Source organism: Nanorana parkeri, unplaced genomic scaffold, assembly GCF_000935625.1.
Source record: "Nanorana parkeri isolate BGI_ZX_2015 unplaced genomic scaffold, ASM93562v1 scaffold630, whole genome shotgun sequence".
Classification (NCBI taxonomy): Eukaryota; Metazoa; Chordata; class Amphibia; order Anura; family Dicroglossidae; genus Nanorana; species Nanorana parkeri.
Window position 1 is genome coordinate 481,797 of NW_017306898.1, and position 18,781 is coordinate 500,577.

General features: G+C 45.7%; 1 protein-coding gene across 1 annotated transcript in view; it reads left to right on the forward strand.

The window, feature by feature from the left end:
- The first annotated feature begins 363 nt into the window (after positions 1-363).
- The window catches only part of PDE4B (phosphodiesterase 4B), a 247,534-nt gene continuing 229,116 nt past the window's right edge, over positions 364-18,781 (forward strand). The window contains exons 1-2 of the mRNA XM_018563088.1: positions 364-443; positions 2,232-2,464. Coding sequence (XP_018418590.1) covers positions 402-443; positions 2,232-2,464 — 275 coding nt within the window. The 5' untranslated portion in view covers positions 364-401. The remainder of the gene's footprint in view (positions 444-2,231; positions 2,465-18,781) is intronic.

Genomic DNA, 18,781 nt, shown 5'->3' on the forward strand with positions numbered 1-18,781 from the left:
GGTTCCCTTTAAGGGCCTGTTCACACGACGTCCGGATTCTGTCCGGACCAGATCCGTGCGCTCATGCACCCAAAATGCATCCCAATGTATCCCTATGTGTTTTATGGGCTACAGTTCTCTCGAGCGCAGTCCTTTCCGGTCCGGACAGAAAAAATACTGCATGTCACATTTTGTCCGGTCCGGAAATGCACGAACGCGTCAAAAACGCACTGCACTGCATGCATACCGCGTCTCCAGATCTGGACCAGAAAATCGTGTGAACAAGTCCTAACAGTTTGAAGGGAATTTTATACGGCTTGTACTTGTACTTTATGCTAATTGTAACACTTTCCTCCTTGCCCAGGTTCGGCTTCTTCCCAGAAAACTGATTGTGATTATATGAGAGAGACCGAGGAGCTACAATGAAGAAAAGTCAAAGTGTGATGACTGTCACAGCAGAAGAGGTAACACGGATTTCCTTTTACCAGAACGTTATCTAAAACTTCAACATGTTTCATTTTTTTTACCAAGTCAGAAATGTTACCAAAATATATTCATGACAAACGTCAGCCAAACAGGAACATTGTTCATTTAACCCTTTCGCTGCTAGAGCCGGTTTTTCATTTTGTTTTGCACACATGTTATAATCAGTGGCATCACAGGGAGGGTGCAGGGGGTGCGGCCTGCACCGGGTGACACCGTCAGAGGTGGTGACACCAAAATGACTCACAGTCACCCGGAGCGGCCGACGGGTGTCACCCGCCTAGTGCCCGACTTTTCAGAAGGGGTGACACCAAAATGACTCACAGTCCACTTGGTCATGGACAACTGTACAGGACAGGAGCGGACGCGGCGGCATACCTCTTCTTTCTGCCGGCGTCCATCACTGAGATGGCCACCAGCAGTTAACCGCGCGTGACGCCATCACACGCGTGTGTGATAACGTCTTGTATGCTCCTGATGACGTCACAGACCTGCGTGATGGCATCCCGTGATGGCATTTTATTGCTGCCGGACACTCCTGGTGATATCCTGCCTGGGGATGCCTCTGGTTATAATCGACATTTTAGGCATGAAAATTATTTAAACGCTACAGAATTATCTCTTTCTTGAAAGCGAACCCAAAATTTCAGTAAAAAATACATTTGCGTTAATTTTAGTGCACAAAACCACAATATAGTACTCATTTTCTTTTTGTGAAGTATAAAAGGTGAGGTTTCCCCCAGCCTCCCTGGTTGTTCCTTGTGTGGCTTCAACACACCACCTGCCTCGGCCCTAGTATGCCTCCAGCTCACACCACCTGCCTCGGCCCTCGCATGCCTCCAGCGCACACCACCTGCCTTGGCCCTCGTTTGCCTCCAGCGCACACCACACACTCTCCTCTGAGCTCTGGTCTGGGCTTTTAATAAGGCTGCTCACCAGCAACACCTGACTTCAGGACTTGAGATTTCATTCCACCCAGAACTGTAAAAAATCTCCAGAGATCCAGATCCCAGCTACAATCCGGAAAAAACGGAAGAAACTGAAAGGATGAAATTGAACTTTTTCATTTCCCCCAATGTTTTGGCAAAAATATAGTCAATTACAAAGGCAAAATGAAGGTAGGTTTTTAGAAATGAATGAGTTTTTAAATGTCTCCTGAAACTAGGTTCACACTATGGCGATCCGTGGGGGGGAGGGATAGACTTTTTTTTCCCCAAGCACGGTGTACCTAATAAACTCAGTTAGTAAAACTGAGAGTTTCTACTACGCTGAAATCAGTGATTCCTAGTGATGTTTTCAATGTTTATTTGTAAAACAGCATGAGAGCCAGGCAGCTGGCATTTTTAGAAGGAGATGAGCATTGGCATGCTCTCTGTGTCTCTCTTGACCGAGAACCACTGCCCAGGAAACAAAACAACTTTATTCAGCATGTTTTTCAGACTGCTTCTGGTGGAGACTACAAGCCCTTTCTAGATAATTCTTTGTTGTGCAACCTCCCTCTCATGTTGCAGAGTGCAGACTTAGATACAGGGCCAATAAGAACATTTTGGCATCTATAAGGATTTAGCCAACCAGGTGGAAAACATGTATCTAGGATAATAAATCGAGCCAATCCACAGACCACTGTGTTCCACAAGTAATTACAACTTTCAAAGTATTCATGTTCCATTGGAGTGAACCTTCAATGTGTAAGTCCAACTCCATTTTCACTGACATTGATTGAGTCAGCCTTCATAGAAACTCACTATGGATTTTCTTTGTCTCTGTAGAGTGTACAGGATTTGTCGGAGTGCTTCCTCAGCAAATCCCACAGCTCGTACGGATATAATATCGGAATAGATCTGTGGAAAGGAAGGCGGTTTTGCTCCGGGACGCTGCAGTTGCCGCCGTTACATCAGCGGCAGGTGCGCAGGGCGAAGACCCCGGATTTTATCCACCGACCAACAACCCTACCTCTGGTGGCACTTCCGAGGATCGATGTAACGCCGGTGGAGAGAGACTGGTAGGTGTTACATTCTGAAATATTCGAGATTAAAGGGTAACTCCATGTATAAGGGTATTATGGGGATTCTGCACCTCTCCACTGCCCCCCCCAATCTGTAAATGTGTAATAAAAATCTGTGTGAGATGTACTAATTTCCAAAACTTGGCGTCAGGATCGGAAATATGAGAATATTGCTGTATAATCCATGCGTGCGATAAAATTCATCACAGCACTGTGGGTTTCCGTGCCCTCTGCACAGCTCAATGCCAGAGCACTGCCTTAATAATCCATGGCGCTTACCAACACTATATCACAGATCACAGAGTACCATTCCGAGTGTCAGAGCCTGAGACCGGGCTATAACAGTTTACCATAACCGCTACAATCTGATCATAGACACCATTAGATCTAATAACAAACTATGGGGCAGAGTTATAATGGAGAGCTATGTCTGGTATTTCTCAATGATGAGGTCTGCATTTTTTTTAAATATACCATGTTACCAAATGTTTGAGCCTATCACTCCTATAAGAGCTTGTTGGACATCCATTCCAAAACCATGGCCTTTAATATTGCACTATACGACCCAATGGTGTGGCTATTATTACTATATGAGCTTGTTGGACTTTCATCGAAAACCCAAGACCATTCATATAACAGTATATGACCAAAAGGCGTGTCTATCATACCTATATGAGCTTGTTGGACTTTCATCCCAAACCCAAGACCATTCATATGACACTGTATGACCAAATGGTGTGTCTATCATACCTATCTGGGCTTGTTGGACATCCATTCCAAAACCATGGCCTGGCCCTTTATTTAATATTGCACTATACGACCCAATGGCGTGACTATCATTACTATATGAGCTTGTTGGACTTTCATCCCAAACCCAAGACCATTCATATGACACTATATGACCAAATCGTGTGTCTATCATATCTATATGAGCTTTGTTAGACATCCATCCATCCCAAAACCATGGCCATTAATATTGTACTATATGACCAATTTGTGTGTCTATCACGCCTATAATGAGGTTGTTGGATATCCATCCCAAAACCATGGCCATTAATATGACACTATATGACCAAAAGGTGAGACTATCATACCTATTGGAGCTTGCTGGACATCTGTTCCAAAACCATGGCCATTCATTTTATGCTATATGACCAATATGTGTGTTTGTCACACCTATATGAGCTTGTTGGACATCCATTCCCAACCATAGGCATTAATATGAAATTGCCCCTCCCTTTGCAGCTATAACAGCCTCCACTCTTCCGGGAAGGCTTTCTTTAGGATATGCGAATGTGACTGTGGGAATTTGGGCCCATTCAGCCAAAAGAACATGTGTGAGGTCGGGTATTGATGTTGGATGAGAAGACCTGGCTCACAGTTGCTGTTCCTATTCATCCCAAAGGTGTTCAGTAGGGTCAGGGCTCTGTGCAGGACACTCCAGTTCCTCCACACCAAGCTCATCAAACTCTGTCTTTATGGAGCTGGCTTTGTGCACAGGGGACAGTCATGATGGAACAGGAAAGAGCCTTCACCAAACTATTAGCACAAGGTTTGGCGTGCTTAGTTGTGTCAAATGCCTTTGCATGCTTTAGCATTAAATGTACACTTAACTGGAATCATCTGAGCTCTCATTTGGAGGGATATATTCATACTAACCTCCAATATTAAATATTTAATGACAACCGGTTTGTGTAATAGTTAGGTTTAGCATTAACTCTTCATCCCTGTTACTAAAGAAGTGAGCCAACAAGCAATTCCCAAAGAATAAGGATTCGTCACAACTGTGATGGTGATGTGGTCACCTGTGTTTGAGCATGCGTACCTAGATGGTCCACTAAGACACCTAAACTTAAAGTGACACTAAACTCCGGAGTTAAACCATAAAAATACATTCAAGCACCTTCACTATTAACAGAAATGTATCTTATTTGTGTATCACTCGACTGTAGATCCTCCAATCGTCTCTGAATTGTTGCTGGCACTGTCCTTCCTTCTGGAGGGGGGCTACGTCTGTTCCCCATGGTCCCTGTGTGTGTTGTAAAGTAGTCACCGCTCTAAGCTCACTCCTCTACAGGACTACAATCTCATGTTTAGTTTACTCATTTGTACTGAGATTGTAGTCTATCCCAGGAGCGAGCTTGGAGCGGTGACTACTTTACAACACACACAGGGACCATGGGGAACAGACGTAGCCCCCCTCCAGAAGGAAGGACAGTGCCAGCAACAATTCAGAGACGATTGGAGGATCTACAGTCGAGTGATACACAAATAAGATACATTGTTGTTAATAGTTGAGGTACCTGAATGTATTTTTTAGATGTCACTCCTGAGCTTAGTGTCACTTTAAGAATCTGTTCACATTGGCAAATGGTATTGCACTGTGTCTGTAAGTCTTCTTCAGTGTCCCATAGGCAGGGCTGCTGAGAAGAAGAAACAACTGCCTGTGATGGTATTTCTTGGCCACATGCTATTATTTTCCCTTAAGAATCGTTGGCACCTACATCTCTATCCCCTGCCCTCTACACAGCCAACAATATTCAATACACATAATACAAATATACATAATCGCTCATAAGAATGACCATTGGTTGGCTGCATCATGGGTGCTCGTCGTGGTCTATATTCTGTAGGCGACTTCACGTTCTTGTCTTTTAGGAAAACTAAAATAAATCGTTGTTCTTGTGAAGTATGAGTTGGATTTATAGGCACTGCAACAAGCAACACCCCGGCTACGTCCACCTGTGATAGTTGTGTTCAATATGTTTCTTATTTTATATCTATTTTTATGCGTTTATCACAACATGTCAGCAGCGGAGAAGGGAAGTTTTCTATGGGTATGGTTCACACCTTGCCGTATTTCAGCTCGTCTGAACGCGCTACAAAACGGCCTACGCCTGAAAAGGTACAGGAGCTTCTTTGCGGTGTTTTTGTTGCGCGTTTCCATTGGGATACAGCCAAGTAGCCCTCGGAAAACGTGCGAATCGCGGTAAAAACGTGCGTCAACAAACGCGCATATTCGATATACCTAGGTGTGAACAGAGCCTTAACCTTGTAGCTATACATATTCTGGAATACAAAAAGTAAAATTAACATGTTAGTTGCAGTTTTATTCTTGAAAACGTTGCATTGTGATGCTGTATGTGATTCTTTTTTAGTTTCAAAAGGTTTTCTATTTTTTCCACATATAAAAGTTAAGTTACAAACAGTACGTGCACCCAAACATTGGGTGTCAGCACGTAAAAGTTTTACAAGCAGTGGTTTTTGCGCTTATGAAATAAAATGAATATAAATCTATTACAAGTTCTAGTAATTCGTGCTCAAGCTGCGTCCAAGACTTGAGTGGACTTGGTCTTCCTGGGTCCAGGCAGCGAGGATGTTTACTAGTACAAAAAGAACATAATAGGGAAACAAGGAGGTGTGATGAGAGGAGGGGGGGAGGTGTGATGAGAGGAGAGGGGAAGGGAAGGGGAATGGGTGTAGTCGTGACGGGAGTTTCAGCATGCACCACGGTTGTTAAATATTGGGAGGTAGTAATACTTAGGGAGCTATTATAGGGTCAGCAAACGAGTATCGAAGGAAGCTGTATGTGATTCTTAAACAGACGTACTCACCACAGGGTGGGACTTGTGATGGGTTAACAGTGTTCTTCTTATCACAGTAATGTTATCGTAAAAATTCTGTTGTTCTGGCAAACTAATAATTCATAAGTCTGTAGGTTACTTAAAGGAGAACTATGGGGTAAGTGTTTTTCCCCATAGTTCTCCTAAGGGTCACGGGAGGACATAAGCCTAGCGTCCTCCCGTCACCCAAAGCTCAGTATAATTGTAGAAATGTCACCAGCACACCAGTCCTTTAGAGATAGCAAAATCTTCATTTATTGAAGTTTTTTGTCATATGACCAAACAAGCGCTTTCGGGACCGCACAGGGTCCCTTCATCAGGCTTTTGCCATCTTAAAAGGACCGGTGTGCTGGTGACATTTCTACAATTTTGCTGACATTCGCTGCGCCGTCCACAGTCACTGCCATCACCCCCCACTACAAGGGACATATCGGTAAGGAGTGCGACAAGGATAGTACTTATTGCCAAAGCTCAGTATATCGCAAGCTACAGCTCCCGGTATACTGAATCCGCCACAGCAGGGACGAATCCCGACAATACTGTCGAGATCCACCCAGCTGCGTGAGTGGCAGCTGACTCTGCCTATCTGGAGGCAGAGCCATCTATGCCCGTCCGTTCCTCCACTCAGCGCTGTAGGGTCGAGAGGGGAGGGGGATCGGGGAGGGGGGGGAATCCCTGCAGGGAGCCATTAGTTGCAGTCACGGCTCTCTGCGCGGATAGATCGAGAAGTGAGCGAATTCCGGTATGTGTTCGCTCACTTCCCGATCTATTGAGCCGACGTGTGACAGTCTCATTGTCACAGGTCGGCTTGAACTATGAGGCTGAGTGATTTTTACTCACCTCATAGTTCTCCTTTAAAACAGAGCTCTGGCCAAAAAAAAGATAAAAACTGACAATCCATTAAAGATACATTTAAAAAAGAAAGCAAGTTTTCTTGCGCTATTCACTTTCAATCCGGAGCTCCCCCTCCTCCCCTTCCCTTCAGTACTTCTTTCCTGTCACTAGACCCCTTAGTCTGATGTCCAGCATCATTCAACACACTTTCTCTGAGCCCAAGCCATCCTGGGCCCACCCCCAGCCTGTGAATGGACAGTGAAAGGAAAAGCAGAACTGTGATGAGCTTATCTTTGTCACTCTGCTGTCTCTTTCTATCAGCATGCTTCTTGTCAGTAGATAAACCTATTGGTTCGTTGTACTGCTTCTCTCTCTCTCCTAGTCTGAGCTCTGCTATACAGAGAATGCAAGAGTCATATGCATGTACTTACTGTATACTGCTTGCATTTTAAGAAATACATTTAATTATGCATTAATGAAGACAGAGCTGCAATCATTTGTGTCTAAAGATCAGCTTTAAAAACATAATGGGGGAGCGGGGGTCATCACAATAAATGTACCCATGGAATGGGGTAGAGGAGATTAGGTGACCCCAGGGGCGTCCCGAGGCCGGGTGTCACCCGGAGCGGTTATTGGGTGACACCCCGCCGTGACGTCACCACGCGCGCGGCGATCAATAAGATACCAGCCGGCGGCCATCTTGGTGATGGACGCCAGCCAGAGAGAGGAGGGGACAGTTACCCGGCGGGATAAGGTGTGCCGCCGGGTCCCCTCCTCTCTCCCGAAACTGTCGGGCGCTCGGTCCACGGCAGAGTGCACAACTTTTCAGAGGGAGGGGAGATGCCAAAATGACTGTCAGTCATTCTGATGTCACCCTTCCAATGGTGTCACCCGGGTCGAGGCCGCACCCCCCACACCCTCCTTGTGACGCCAATGGGTGGCCCTAAGGATGGGGGTACGTGCTCCTCTGCGAGGGATAAGAAGCAAATAAAGTTGAGAATCACTGGGGCGATGGGGTGTGCTCTAGACAGGGCTGTCTGATATATTATAAAAGACTCCACAGAATTCATTTAACACATTGTAAATATGTTCAGATTGTCATGAGACGTTTCTGTTGCAATATTTTTATTAAAGTTTTCAGAGATATAACAGTATATAACGATCTGACATTTCCATGAATACAGTCATACGGAGGAGGATAACAATCATACAAATGTTGGTATATAAAAGTATTTTTCAATTGGTATAATTGTACTCTGATTCCCCCAGACCCTTAAGTATGTTTACTAAGTGAATCAAGGCGCAATGGGTGTTATCGCCTAACAAAGGGCTCGGGACAAGGCATTATGGATTGCCAGAAGAGGGTGGTCAACAGGGTAGGAAAGAGGGGGAGCAGTGTAGGGTATAGTGGGGAAGAACAGGGAGGAAAATGTCAACATCATTATTAGTATTGGTAGCTTCAATTGAACGGGTAACTCCATCATGAGACGTTTCATACGTAGGGTCTCTGAGGTCAAAGAAGGAAAAAAAAGATTGTTAGGTTTGAATTCACCAGCCTGTGTTTTTGAAGTGCAGACACCAGGGGGCAGCATTGCACCTTCTTATGACAGTTGTGAGAATCCACTGTCCTGAATCCTCTCCTATCCATTCCAAAGCTGGATGTTGTTGTGTGTTGGGTACATAGATCATTATTTATCATGTAGATCCAATCATAAGTGGGGAGAACATTGCATTCAATGATAACAACAGCAGTTAGCCTCTGTGCTGCCCAAGTTTTTGGCATGTTGCCAGTCTCCTGATTACTGATAGCCGGCCATGGTGAGTCAGTACTGGATGTATGGTGGGGGGAATTTTTTTTTAGGCTTTTAAAGATGACAATACACACATTGTTCTTCCTCGTGCATGCCATCACTGGCGGCAATCCAAACAGTATAATGATGAATACAGACATTAAACCAACATCGTCACTATGGTCATTTAAAAAAGCAGTCCACCTATACCATGTATATAATAAAACCATAAAAAACAAACAAGTAAATAAATAAATAAAGATTTGAATAAGTTAAAATGCCAAAACCAGAGTTGGTCTTTGTCATTTGTCATTCCCTTGTCTTATTGTCTTCCTTCCCTTTTGTTCCAATCCTGTAATATTGTTCTTATATTATTGGACATGAGTGTTCTTATGTCATACATGCCTTTTTTCAATAATTGTTCAATAATCTTTCAATATCTTTATGTGATTTATGTTCTGTTTATTCGTTTAAGTTAATAAAACTTAAATAAATAAATCATTTTTTTAAATGAATAATAAATATGACATATTTACAGATAAATCAATACTATTAGGGCTCATTCACATCCTCCCATAGGAAGGCACAGGCTGCTGCTTGCAATGACACGCAGCACCTGTCCCTCCCGGGATCGGGATCCTCAGGGGTTCCTCAAGACCTCAGGGGTTCCTCAGGGGTTCCTGAAGGGTAAAGAGATTGGGAAAAGCTCATTTACAAAGCGTACCCATCTAAAGGGACCCTGGAATGCCTCAACTGGAGTCACTCCTTCCATAGAAGACGTACAAGTAGTCCCTATGTTCAGGTAAACCATAGGAATTAGCAACGGGCCGGACACTGGGTGACAACCCTTCAAGGGACAAGTATAAGGATACAAAAAAAAACATATTTAGGTTTATACAGAGTAGAGGAAGTTTAAAGCCCTGGTCAGATGATTGTGTGTGCTGTGTGTCCTAATAGGGAGATTTCCCATCACGTCTTGTCCTCGGGACCTTCTCAAACTGAGACTGCTGCTCTCTCTCCATATGCAGGGTGACTGGTCTTGTCTCCGCCCCCTCCTGTAATAAAGACTGCTCACTGCAGCTCTCTCTCCTTGTACAGGGTGACTGGTCTTGTCTCCGCCCCCTCCTGTAATAAAGACCTCTCACTGCTGCTTTCTCTTATGCAGGGTGACTGGTCTTGTCTCCGCCCCCTCTTGTTATAAAGACTGATCACTGCTGCTCTCTCTCCTAGTGCAGGGTGACTGGTCTTGTCTCCACCCTCTCCTGTAGTGGGTGGGGCCTGTTGGGCCCCTCCTACAGCTCTGCTCTCTGCACAGGCTATGTACAGCACAGTGATGATGCCACTGCTACTCTTACAAGGCAATGGGTTTCCAAAGGCATTTGATGCACATAATATGCATTTATATCCTTCACGCCTTTTGAGAAATATGTTTATATTACATTTTTTGGGGCTCAGAATTCATCTTTAAAGCTTTCCTACTCTATCCAAAATAAGAAAAAAAATGTTTGGCTTTAGAAACACTTTAATAAATATCTCCTATAAGCGCGGATTTCCTTTCTCGGACTTGCTGCAGCGGGTTTGGCACCGTACCGGGCGCCCCATATGTTCCCTTCAAACAAAAGCTCGATTTATGACCCCGTTTCCATTTTCACAGAAGAAACAAACGGCAACATCCGAGCGCGGAATCTCACTGATTTGTCCCGCGGTTTAACGCCGCTCCGGGAGGACACTTAATTAGAACTGCGTGTGCCTGGATAGAAGAGAGGAAAGCCTCGGCGGAGACAAGAATTACAGTGATTATCGAAAGTCGCCTTGACAACAAGCCGAGGTCCGCGACGTCAGAGACTTCTAGAGACGACGAGCGCGGGATTTCATCTCCAGCCAGATGTTATCTCAATGTGTACATATGATTCCATTCATTGGGTGATTATGTTAGATGGCCCGATGAACGGAGGGCTGGCGGGCTTATTTAATAGGCAGTAACCCCTCGCCGCCCGCCAAATCTCATCTTTCATTGTTTTGGACCAGATGACAGTGGATACAAACCCTCTTTTCTCTGCGCTTCTGATCTTCTGCAGCTTCTTCGCAGCCACTTCCTGTCTACATTCACTCCAGCAATGGCATTTCTCACGAGCGGGCTTCCTAATGCACAGGGTGACAACGCAGAAGCACTACTGGGAGTCAGAGGCAAGGGGTGTCACCCTAAAACAGGAAGCGGCTCTTCACTGCACGATCAGCAGGTATTGGCATGTAGACAGGACAAGGATGGGCCATGACCTGCTTAATGTGCATTGGCACAGCGACTTGTAGTCTCCATTGCGAGAACGTGTCACATCGCTGGAGCACAATTGGGAGGCAGGGATATAGCGTTGTCACCCTATAACAGGAAGTGCCCTGAAAGGGTATTACTTTGTTGAAAGCTGCAGATTTTAAAAATGATGAAGATGCCATTTGAAATCACAGGCCGCTGAACGCATCAAGACTCACCAAAAAAAAAAAAAAGTGCATGCAGCATTTTTGGGCAGCTCAGCTCAGCCTAATGCATTGAGAAGGTGAGCTGGGATGCCATTCAGAATGAATTCATTTACCTGAATGTCACCTCTGTGCACCTTCTCCGTGCAGCACAACACAACGTGCAGCAACGCACATACACGCCGTCATGCGCTGCATTGCCGAAAATGCTGCATGCACCTTTTTTATAGTTGAATTTGGCAGCTGCCCGAACGCAACTCCTTTTAACGCATGGCGTAATATGAGCTAACATTTGTGCACTGGCGCAGTGACCGCTTGAAGCCAGCCTCAAAGCTGAACTTTTGTTTATATTATATACCGGAATAGCCACAAGGGATATAAATCCTCTGTGTGCGCCATATGCCTTTTCAAACCGAGATATTACCTAATACCTTGTAATAGTAGCAGTAACATCATCACTGTGCTGTGCGCAGACCAGAGCTATGGGAGGGTCCCCGCAGGCCCCATCTACTACAGGAAACTATAGGAAGGGCGGAGACCAGAACAGTCACCCTGCACAAGGAGAGAGAGAGCAGCAGTGACCACTTTTTATTACAGGAGGGGGCAGAGACAAGACCAGCCACCCTGCACAAGGAGAGAGAGCAGCAGTGACCACTTTTTATTACAGGAGGGGGCGGAGACAAGACCAGTCACCCTGCACAAGAAGAGAGAGCAGCAGTGAGCGGTCTTTATTACAGGAGGGGGCGGAGACAAGAACAGTCACCCTGCACAAGGAGAGAGAGCAGAAGTCAGTGGTCTTTATTACAAGAGGGGGGCAGAGACAAGACCAGTCACCCTGCACAAGGAGAGAGAGCAGCAGTGACCACTTTTTATTACAGGAGGGGGCGGAGACAAGACCAGTCACCCTGCACAAGAAGAGAGAGCAGCAGTGAGCAGTCTTTATTACAGGAGGGAGGGGGAAGAGACAAGACCAGTCACCCTGCACAAGGAGAGGGGAATGTCTTGCTGTGCCTGTGTGTTTGTGGAGACACATGCAGCTTACTGGCACACACAAGGGTGGCTCCATATGACCCTGCAAGTGAAAGGAGTCACCCTAAAACAGGATATCAGGACCAGTGCTCAGGGAATCAGCTGATTCTGAAGGAAACTAAAACATTTAAACGTCAGGAAGCAGCTTCCATTGTACGTGACTTCATCAGCATTTGAAACAGCTTAAAAGCCTGTTGACTTCAATATCACTTTAAAGCCGTGCTTTGAGAGTGCCGTCTGCCTTCCTTAAAAACACCAGAACCGCCAAATCTTGGGTCTTGATGAGTCTGGACATTGACTCCATACCGGTCATCGGTTACTTTATTTCTTTTCCATGTGTAATCAGCCCTCCGCGTTCACCACAATCCTCGGCGCAGCCGTTAACTCATCCTGCTCGTTCTACATGCTTCAATTATGCTGCTTCATCTTGCGATTAAGATATCATCTGGGCTGCGTTAATGAATTAGCCGCCGTTCGGCGCTCATCTGGTTTCCAGCAGGAGCACTCACAGAGATAATGCATTGATTCCCACATTTCCGGAAAGGAAAGGGGGCAGATGGGCCAATCAAGTTCCGTATTGGTTGGGGGCAGGGCCTCATTCACATTGGCATTGATAAACCTGTGTGGTTAAAGTGGAGCTCAGGGCAAAACTTTATTCGTACATGTCCTTAAACAGAGAAGGGTTAGATCGGGTGCAGGCCACCGCGGCACTCCAGCTGTTAGGGAAATACAAGTCCCATGATGCATTGTGAAACTCTGACAGTCACATCCATTACTCCATGATGGGATCTATGGAGTGCCAAGGTGGTCTACCCCTGGGTTAGAACTGTTATATTGCAGTGTGTGTTCCCTTTCATTTCCTATCTCAGATCCAGTTGGACTGTCCGGGTAATTGAAAAGAATGCCGAGGATCCAGGACATGTTCCCCTCATAGGTGGCGGAGCCATGCTGGCCTACATGGAATAGAATGGTCAGCCACTGGGCCAAGCTGTCTGCCATCAAAGTCAACAGGCAGGCACCAGGCCAAGCTGTATGAGGGCTGGTATGATGGGTGAATCAAAGTCCGCATTGGCTAAGGTCTCCATTACACGGGCATTGACAAACCTGCATTAATGTACGTTAATTGGAAACTTATTAAAGGAGAACTATGAGGGGAGTGCTTTTCACTCACATCATAGTTCTAACCGACCTGTGACAATCAGACTGTCACAGGTCTGCTCAGTAGATCGGGAGGTGAGCGAACACATACCGGCGTTCGCTCACCTCTCGATCCTGTCACGGCTCTTTGCCGTGACAGGGGAGGGCTGGATTCCCCGCTCCGATCTGCCGACTGGCGGAACGGACGGGGGAGGGGGCGAGTACAGCTGGCTCTGCCTCTAGATAGGCAGAGCCAGCTGTCAGTCACACAGCTGGGCGGATCCCGGCACAATTGTCGGGATCCGCTTCAGCAGCGGCGTCTCAGTATACCGTGAGCTACAGCTCGCGGTATACTGAGCCTAGGGTGACGGGAGGACGCTAGTTTGTGTCCTCCCATTACCCTAAGGAGAACTATGGGGAAAAGCCTTAACCCCATAGTTCTCCTTTAATGCATGTAATGATTGTTTGATGGTACCATTCATCATTCAAATTAAAAATGAATATATATATATACAGTATATGTGTGTGTGTGTGTGTGTGTGTGTGTGTATGTATGTATGTGTACATATATATCTATCTATATAAATAGATAGATATATATTAGGGATGCACCCATGCCGGTATTTTGATATCGGGTACGAGTACCGGAAGTCCCATTCAGGAAGCCAGGCGGCATGTAGTGACTCGCCACCCGGCTTCCTTATTAGCCGGGAAGCCGGGCAGCATGTAAAGACTCTCCACCCGGCTTCCCGATTAGCAGGGAAGCCGTCCCCATGTTTCTCGTCAGGTGATGATGATGAGAAAGCATGGAGCCGGCTTTCTAGCCAATCAGGAAGCCAGGCGCTGTGTAATGACGCGGCAGCCGGCTTCCTAAACGGCTGGGAAGACGGCCCCCTGCTCACTCGTCATGAACTGACGAGGGAGCGTGAAGCCGGTTTACCGACTAATCAGAAAGCCGGGCTCCACGTCATTACACGTCATTGCCTGGCTTCCTAATTGGCCAGCTTCCGACCAATCAGGAAGCCGGGCAGCGCATCATTACATGCTGCCCGGCTTCCTGATTGGCCAGGAAGCCGCCTCCATGCTCTCTCATCACAAGTGACGAGAGAGCATGGAGCCGGCTTCCTGATACCGGATGTATCAGGCTAGGCATCGGCGCATTTGGGCGAGTACGAGTACTCGCCTAAATACTCGACATCGGCACCAATACCGATACTCGTATCGGTGCATCCCTAATATACAGTATATATAAACTATGCTATTAGCTGAAGTCGACTTTTGTGGCTTTGCCGCTGACCTTTTGCCGAATGTCCTCTTTTATTATGGTTCAGCGGGTTCCCTTGATTGTGTGGCTATAAAATGATTGCATTTCATTATCGAGTCGGCTGTCTCAAAGTTTCACTTGCTTAGACAAGTACAATTAGACGAATCCCCTTCCCTTCCCTTGACCTTTCCGCTAAGCAGTTGTTTTAATTGTCTGCTCTGCGTCAGGCGTTTGCAGAATCCGCAGCTCGGTATCACGGAGAGCTGAATCTACCGGGGAATTTCAGTCTCCGCTGCCGCGTCTTATCATAATGGATCTGGCAGAGCTCTCCAATCAAAGGGAACTCGACAAGGACGCGCGGGTGATTTTTTTTTCAAAGGGCTGCTTGTGGGATTTTCTTTTGAACGCATTGATTTTTTTTTTTAGAACAGAGTAAATGCTACTTAAGGAAAAAAAAAAGTGATAAACATTTTGACAAGGTGAAGTACAAAGGCAGAGCAAGAGCAGCCGGAAAACTAATCTCACCGCCTCTCTTTTCTCAAGCTTCTTCTTCGTGTTTATTTGAGGGACAACTACAGGCAGGACAAAGCCCAGCACTTGTATCTATCTACCTGATACACTGTTAGCTGTGCCGCAGTAAGACAGCGGATTGCTACATATTTACATGCGGAATGCAGGACATGCATCAGAATTAATAAAACCATATTTTCAACATTTCAGAAATTTGTGCTATCGGGCACTATGCAGAGCATTTTAAAACAATGAATTTACTCCATGAACGTTTGTTCTGTGCAACTAAAGCCCAAAATGAGCTTTCTTAGTACATTTCCTTTCCAATCCGAAAGTACTATATGTAAAGTACCACATTACGGCCACTAGATGGAGCTGAGAAGCATGGGACATAACTACGGTATCTCCATCCTATGCGCCTCAGCGCCATCTAGTGGCCATATTGCAATATTACATGATGGCATTCAAAATTATATTGTGCTTATAAAGTATATCCACTTAGAACGTTTATTTGGTGCATCCATTTGCACAGAAAGAACATTCACAGAGCTTCAAAGGGTGAATGGTTCTGCAAACTGTTTATAAATAGACCCCTATGTATTTTTCTGGTCATGTTGCAGAGACAATTGATATACTGCTAGATATAGAAATTTGATTTGCAATTGATTTGTAATAAGGTGGGAGGAGCTCCTTTTGTCCTTGTCAAATTAAATTGATGCATCTCTCAAGGAGATCACGGTATTGACGTCATCAGCTTTTCTTTCCAGAATGGTGGCACCATCTTTGTTCAGCCATCGTTCAGGGTCATGTTCCTGAGAGATGACAGAGATCGTGTAAATCCTGGTTCCTTTGCAGGTCTTGGCTGTGCCACAGCTTCTTACCTTGTGACTTGCTACAAAGTTACAATGTTGTCTGATTATTAAATACTTCCTTCTGCCTGCAGCCAACGGATATCATCTCGGCCTAGGCAAAGTCGATGTAATAGAGCTCAATGACAGCTTTGTAATAATGAAAGGTGGAGTTTTAAAAAAAAAATTATAATAATAATACTGTTGCTGTATTTTATGACATTTGAAGACTTTATTCTTGCAGAATTCTACATTTACGGTGACCCTTAAACTGGGCCAAGTACTAAAATCCTCGAACATGCTTTCATTATTTGTAATTCACAAATGATGGTAAGATTTGTTTTATACATTCGCTTAGATTTAAAGCAAATCTGTTACAGATGGCTCTGGAGCAGATTGAAGCAATATAGAAACCCCTTTTTTTGGCACGTATTAATCCAGTCATTTGTACGTGGCCCTGCAGCTGCAGTACATAGGTGACGAGCAGCGCTCCTAGTATACCAAGTCCATGTAAAGGTCCATGTACAGTACATGGGCTTTTGTTCACATCAGAACTACATATAAGTGAAGGGGAATGCAAAGCGTCTTGAAGCAGCTTCATGCACATTACAAGGTCAACTGCAGATCAGATGCACCACCAGATGACACTCAGATGTGTCTCCAACTGTTCCTTACCTCCCCTAATTCCAGGGTGCTAGGTGGAATCCTGACCTCTCCTGACTCCTGACAGCCATTCACTGTCCAAATCGTGCTGCCTTCACCTCTGTAACATTTCCAAAATACGACCCTTCACCATTGATACCACCAACATACTAATTCACTCACTTGTTATCTCTTGTCTCCACTATTGCAACTCCCTCCTTGTTGGCCAACCTCTACACAGACCATCCCCTCTTCAATCTATCGTGAAGGCTGCTGCCAGACTCATCCACTTTACCAATTGCTCAGTGTCCACAACCCGTTCTGCCAATCTTTTCACTGGCTTCCACCCACCGCCCCTCTCTGCCAATCCCCACACTGGCTTCTTTCCCCCATCCCTCTCAGCCATTCCCTCCACTGGCTTACAACCCCTGCCCCTCTCTACCAATCTGTCCACTGGCTTCTATCCTCCACTGGCTTTCATCCCTCGTCCACCTCTCTGCCATTCCCTCCACTGGCTTCCATCTTCTGCTTCTCTCTGCCAATCCCTCCACTGGCTTTTACCCTCCACTGGCTTCCAAATCCCACTCCTCTCTGCCTATCACTCCACTGGCTTCCATCCCCTGCTCCTGTCTGCTCCTCCTTCCAACAATCCCTCCACTGGCTTCCACCCCCTTTCCCTCTCTGCCACTCACTCCACTGGCTTCCATCCCCCGCCCCTCTCTACCAATCCCTCCACTGGCTTCCACCCCCTGCCCCTCTCTGCCAATCCCTCCACTGGCTTCCACCCCCTGCCCCTCTCTGCCAATCTCTCCACTGGCTTCCATCCCGTGCCCCTCTCTGCCAATCCCTTCACTTGCTTATATCACCACCCCTCTTTGCCAATCCCACCAGTGGCTTCCAACCCCCCGCCCCTCTCTGCCAATCCCTTCACTGGCTTCCAATAACCCAGCAAATAGAATTCAAAATACTAACAACAAAAGCATCCACAACTCTTCTCACAGCTACATCCCCAACCTCTCACAATATCACCCAAACCATCCTCTCCGCTCCTCCCAAGACCCCCCGCTCTCTAGCTCCCTCATCAACATCCCCTATGCTCGCTTTCAGGACTTCTGCAGAGTCTCTCCCATCCTGGAACTTCCTACCCTGATTTATATGGCTATCTCTTATTCTGTCTGTCTTCAGGCGAACCCAGAAAACTCAACTCTACAGTGAAGCCAATTCTACCTCAATCCAACAACTGTAATTTTACTTTGTCCATCAATTCATCCCTTACCACTTTTTGTATCACTTATATAAATTCTGTATAATAAAATGAATATTAAATGGAAGCTAAATTAAAAGGAGAGTACACTATGTGCCCAGGCCCCAAACTACTCCTTAGAGTTTTATCAACATTGCCTGATGGTGATAAATAAAGGAAAGTTTGTCTCACTGTCCTCTCCATAATTCCTGTGCGGTCCCTGGTAAAGGGGGCACTGCGGGCCCTAACGAGGTGGCAGGGTTGCCCAACTGGCCTAGTAAATACATAGGAAGCGTTGGTGACAGCGGGAGGGTTTAGTCATCTTTCACATGTAAAAAGTAGTGGTGTAGATAAGACCTGGCGTAAAATATTCAGAAATCGATGTGAAGATTCGAGTGCCTTCAATTATCCCAATGACATCCCTCCCGATCTCCCATCATGACACAGTCTAACAGACCTCCTCTAACCCTCTCACTCGCACGTCAGTAAAAGCCTCTATTTTTCTCTCTGCTCACGTCATTGCTCATCCATTACTGAGGAATTCGAGCAGAAATAGTTCCGCTGTCTTGTACAGACCCTCTTCGTATAAACAACCCCCTTTTTTTCAATAAGAGACCACCATATAGTCAGAAGGGGTGGGGAAGAGTTTTGCATTATAACATTGTAATGCTGGGGTGCTATGTTCAGTTACCAGTGGGGTGTTCATTGCATAGAGCAGCATTTCTCAACCTTTCATGCTACCTTTTTTAAATTGAGCAAAATTTCAAAATACTTTGCCCCCCCCCCCAAAAAAAAAAATCAATACCAAAACCTGTATGCATACCAGGGGTCTGGTATGTATTTTAATGGGGGTTCCCAGGCAAAGGAAAAGCATACAAAAAAAGACAAAGTGGAGTTTTTCTTTTCACGTCAAAGTTCTCCC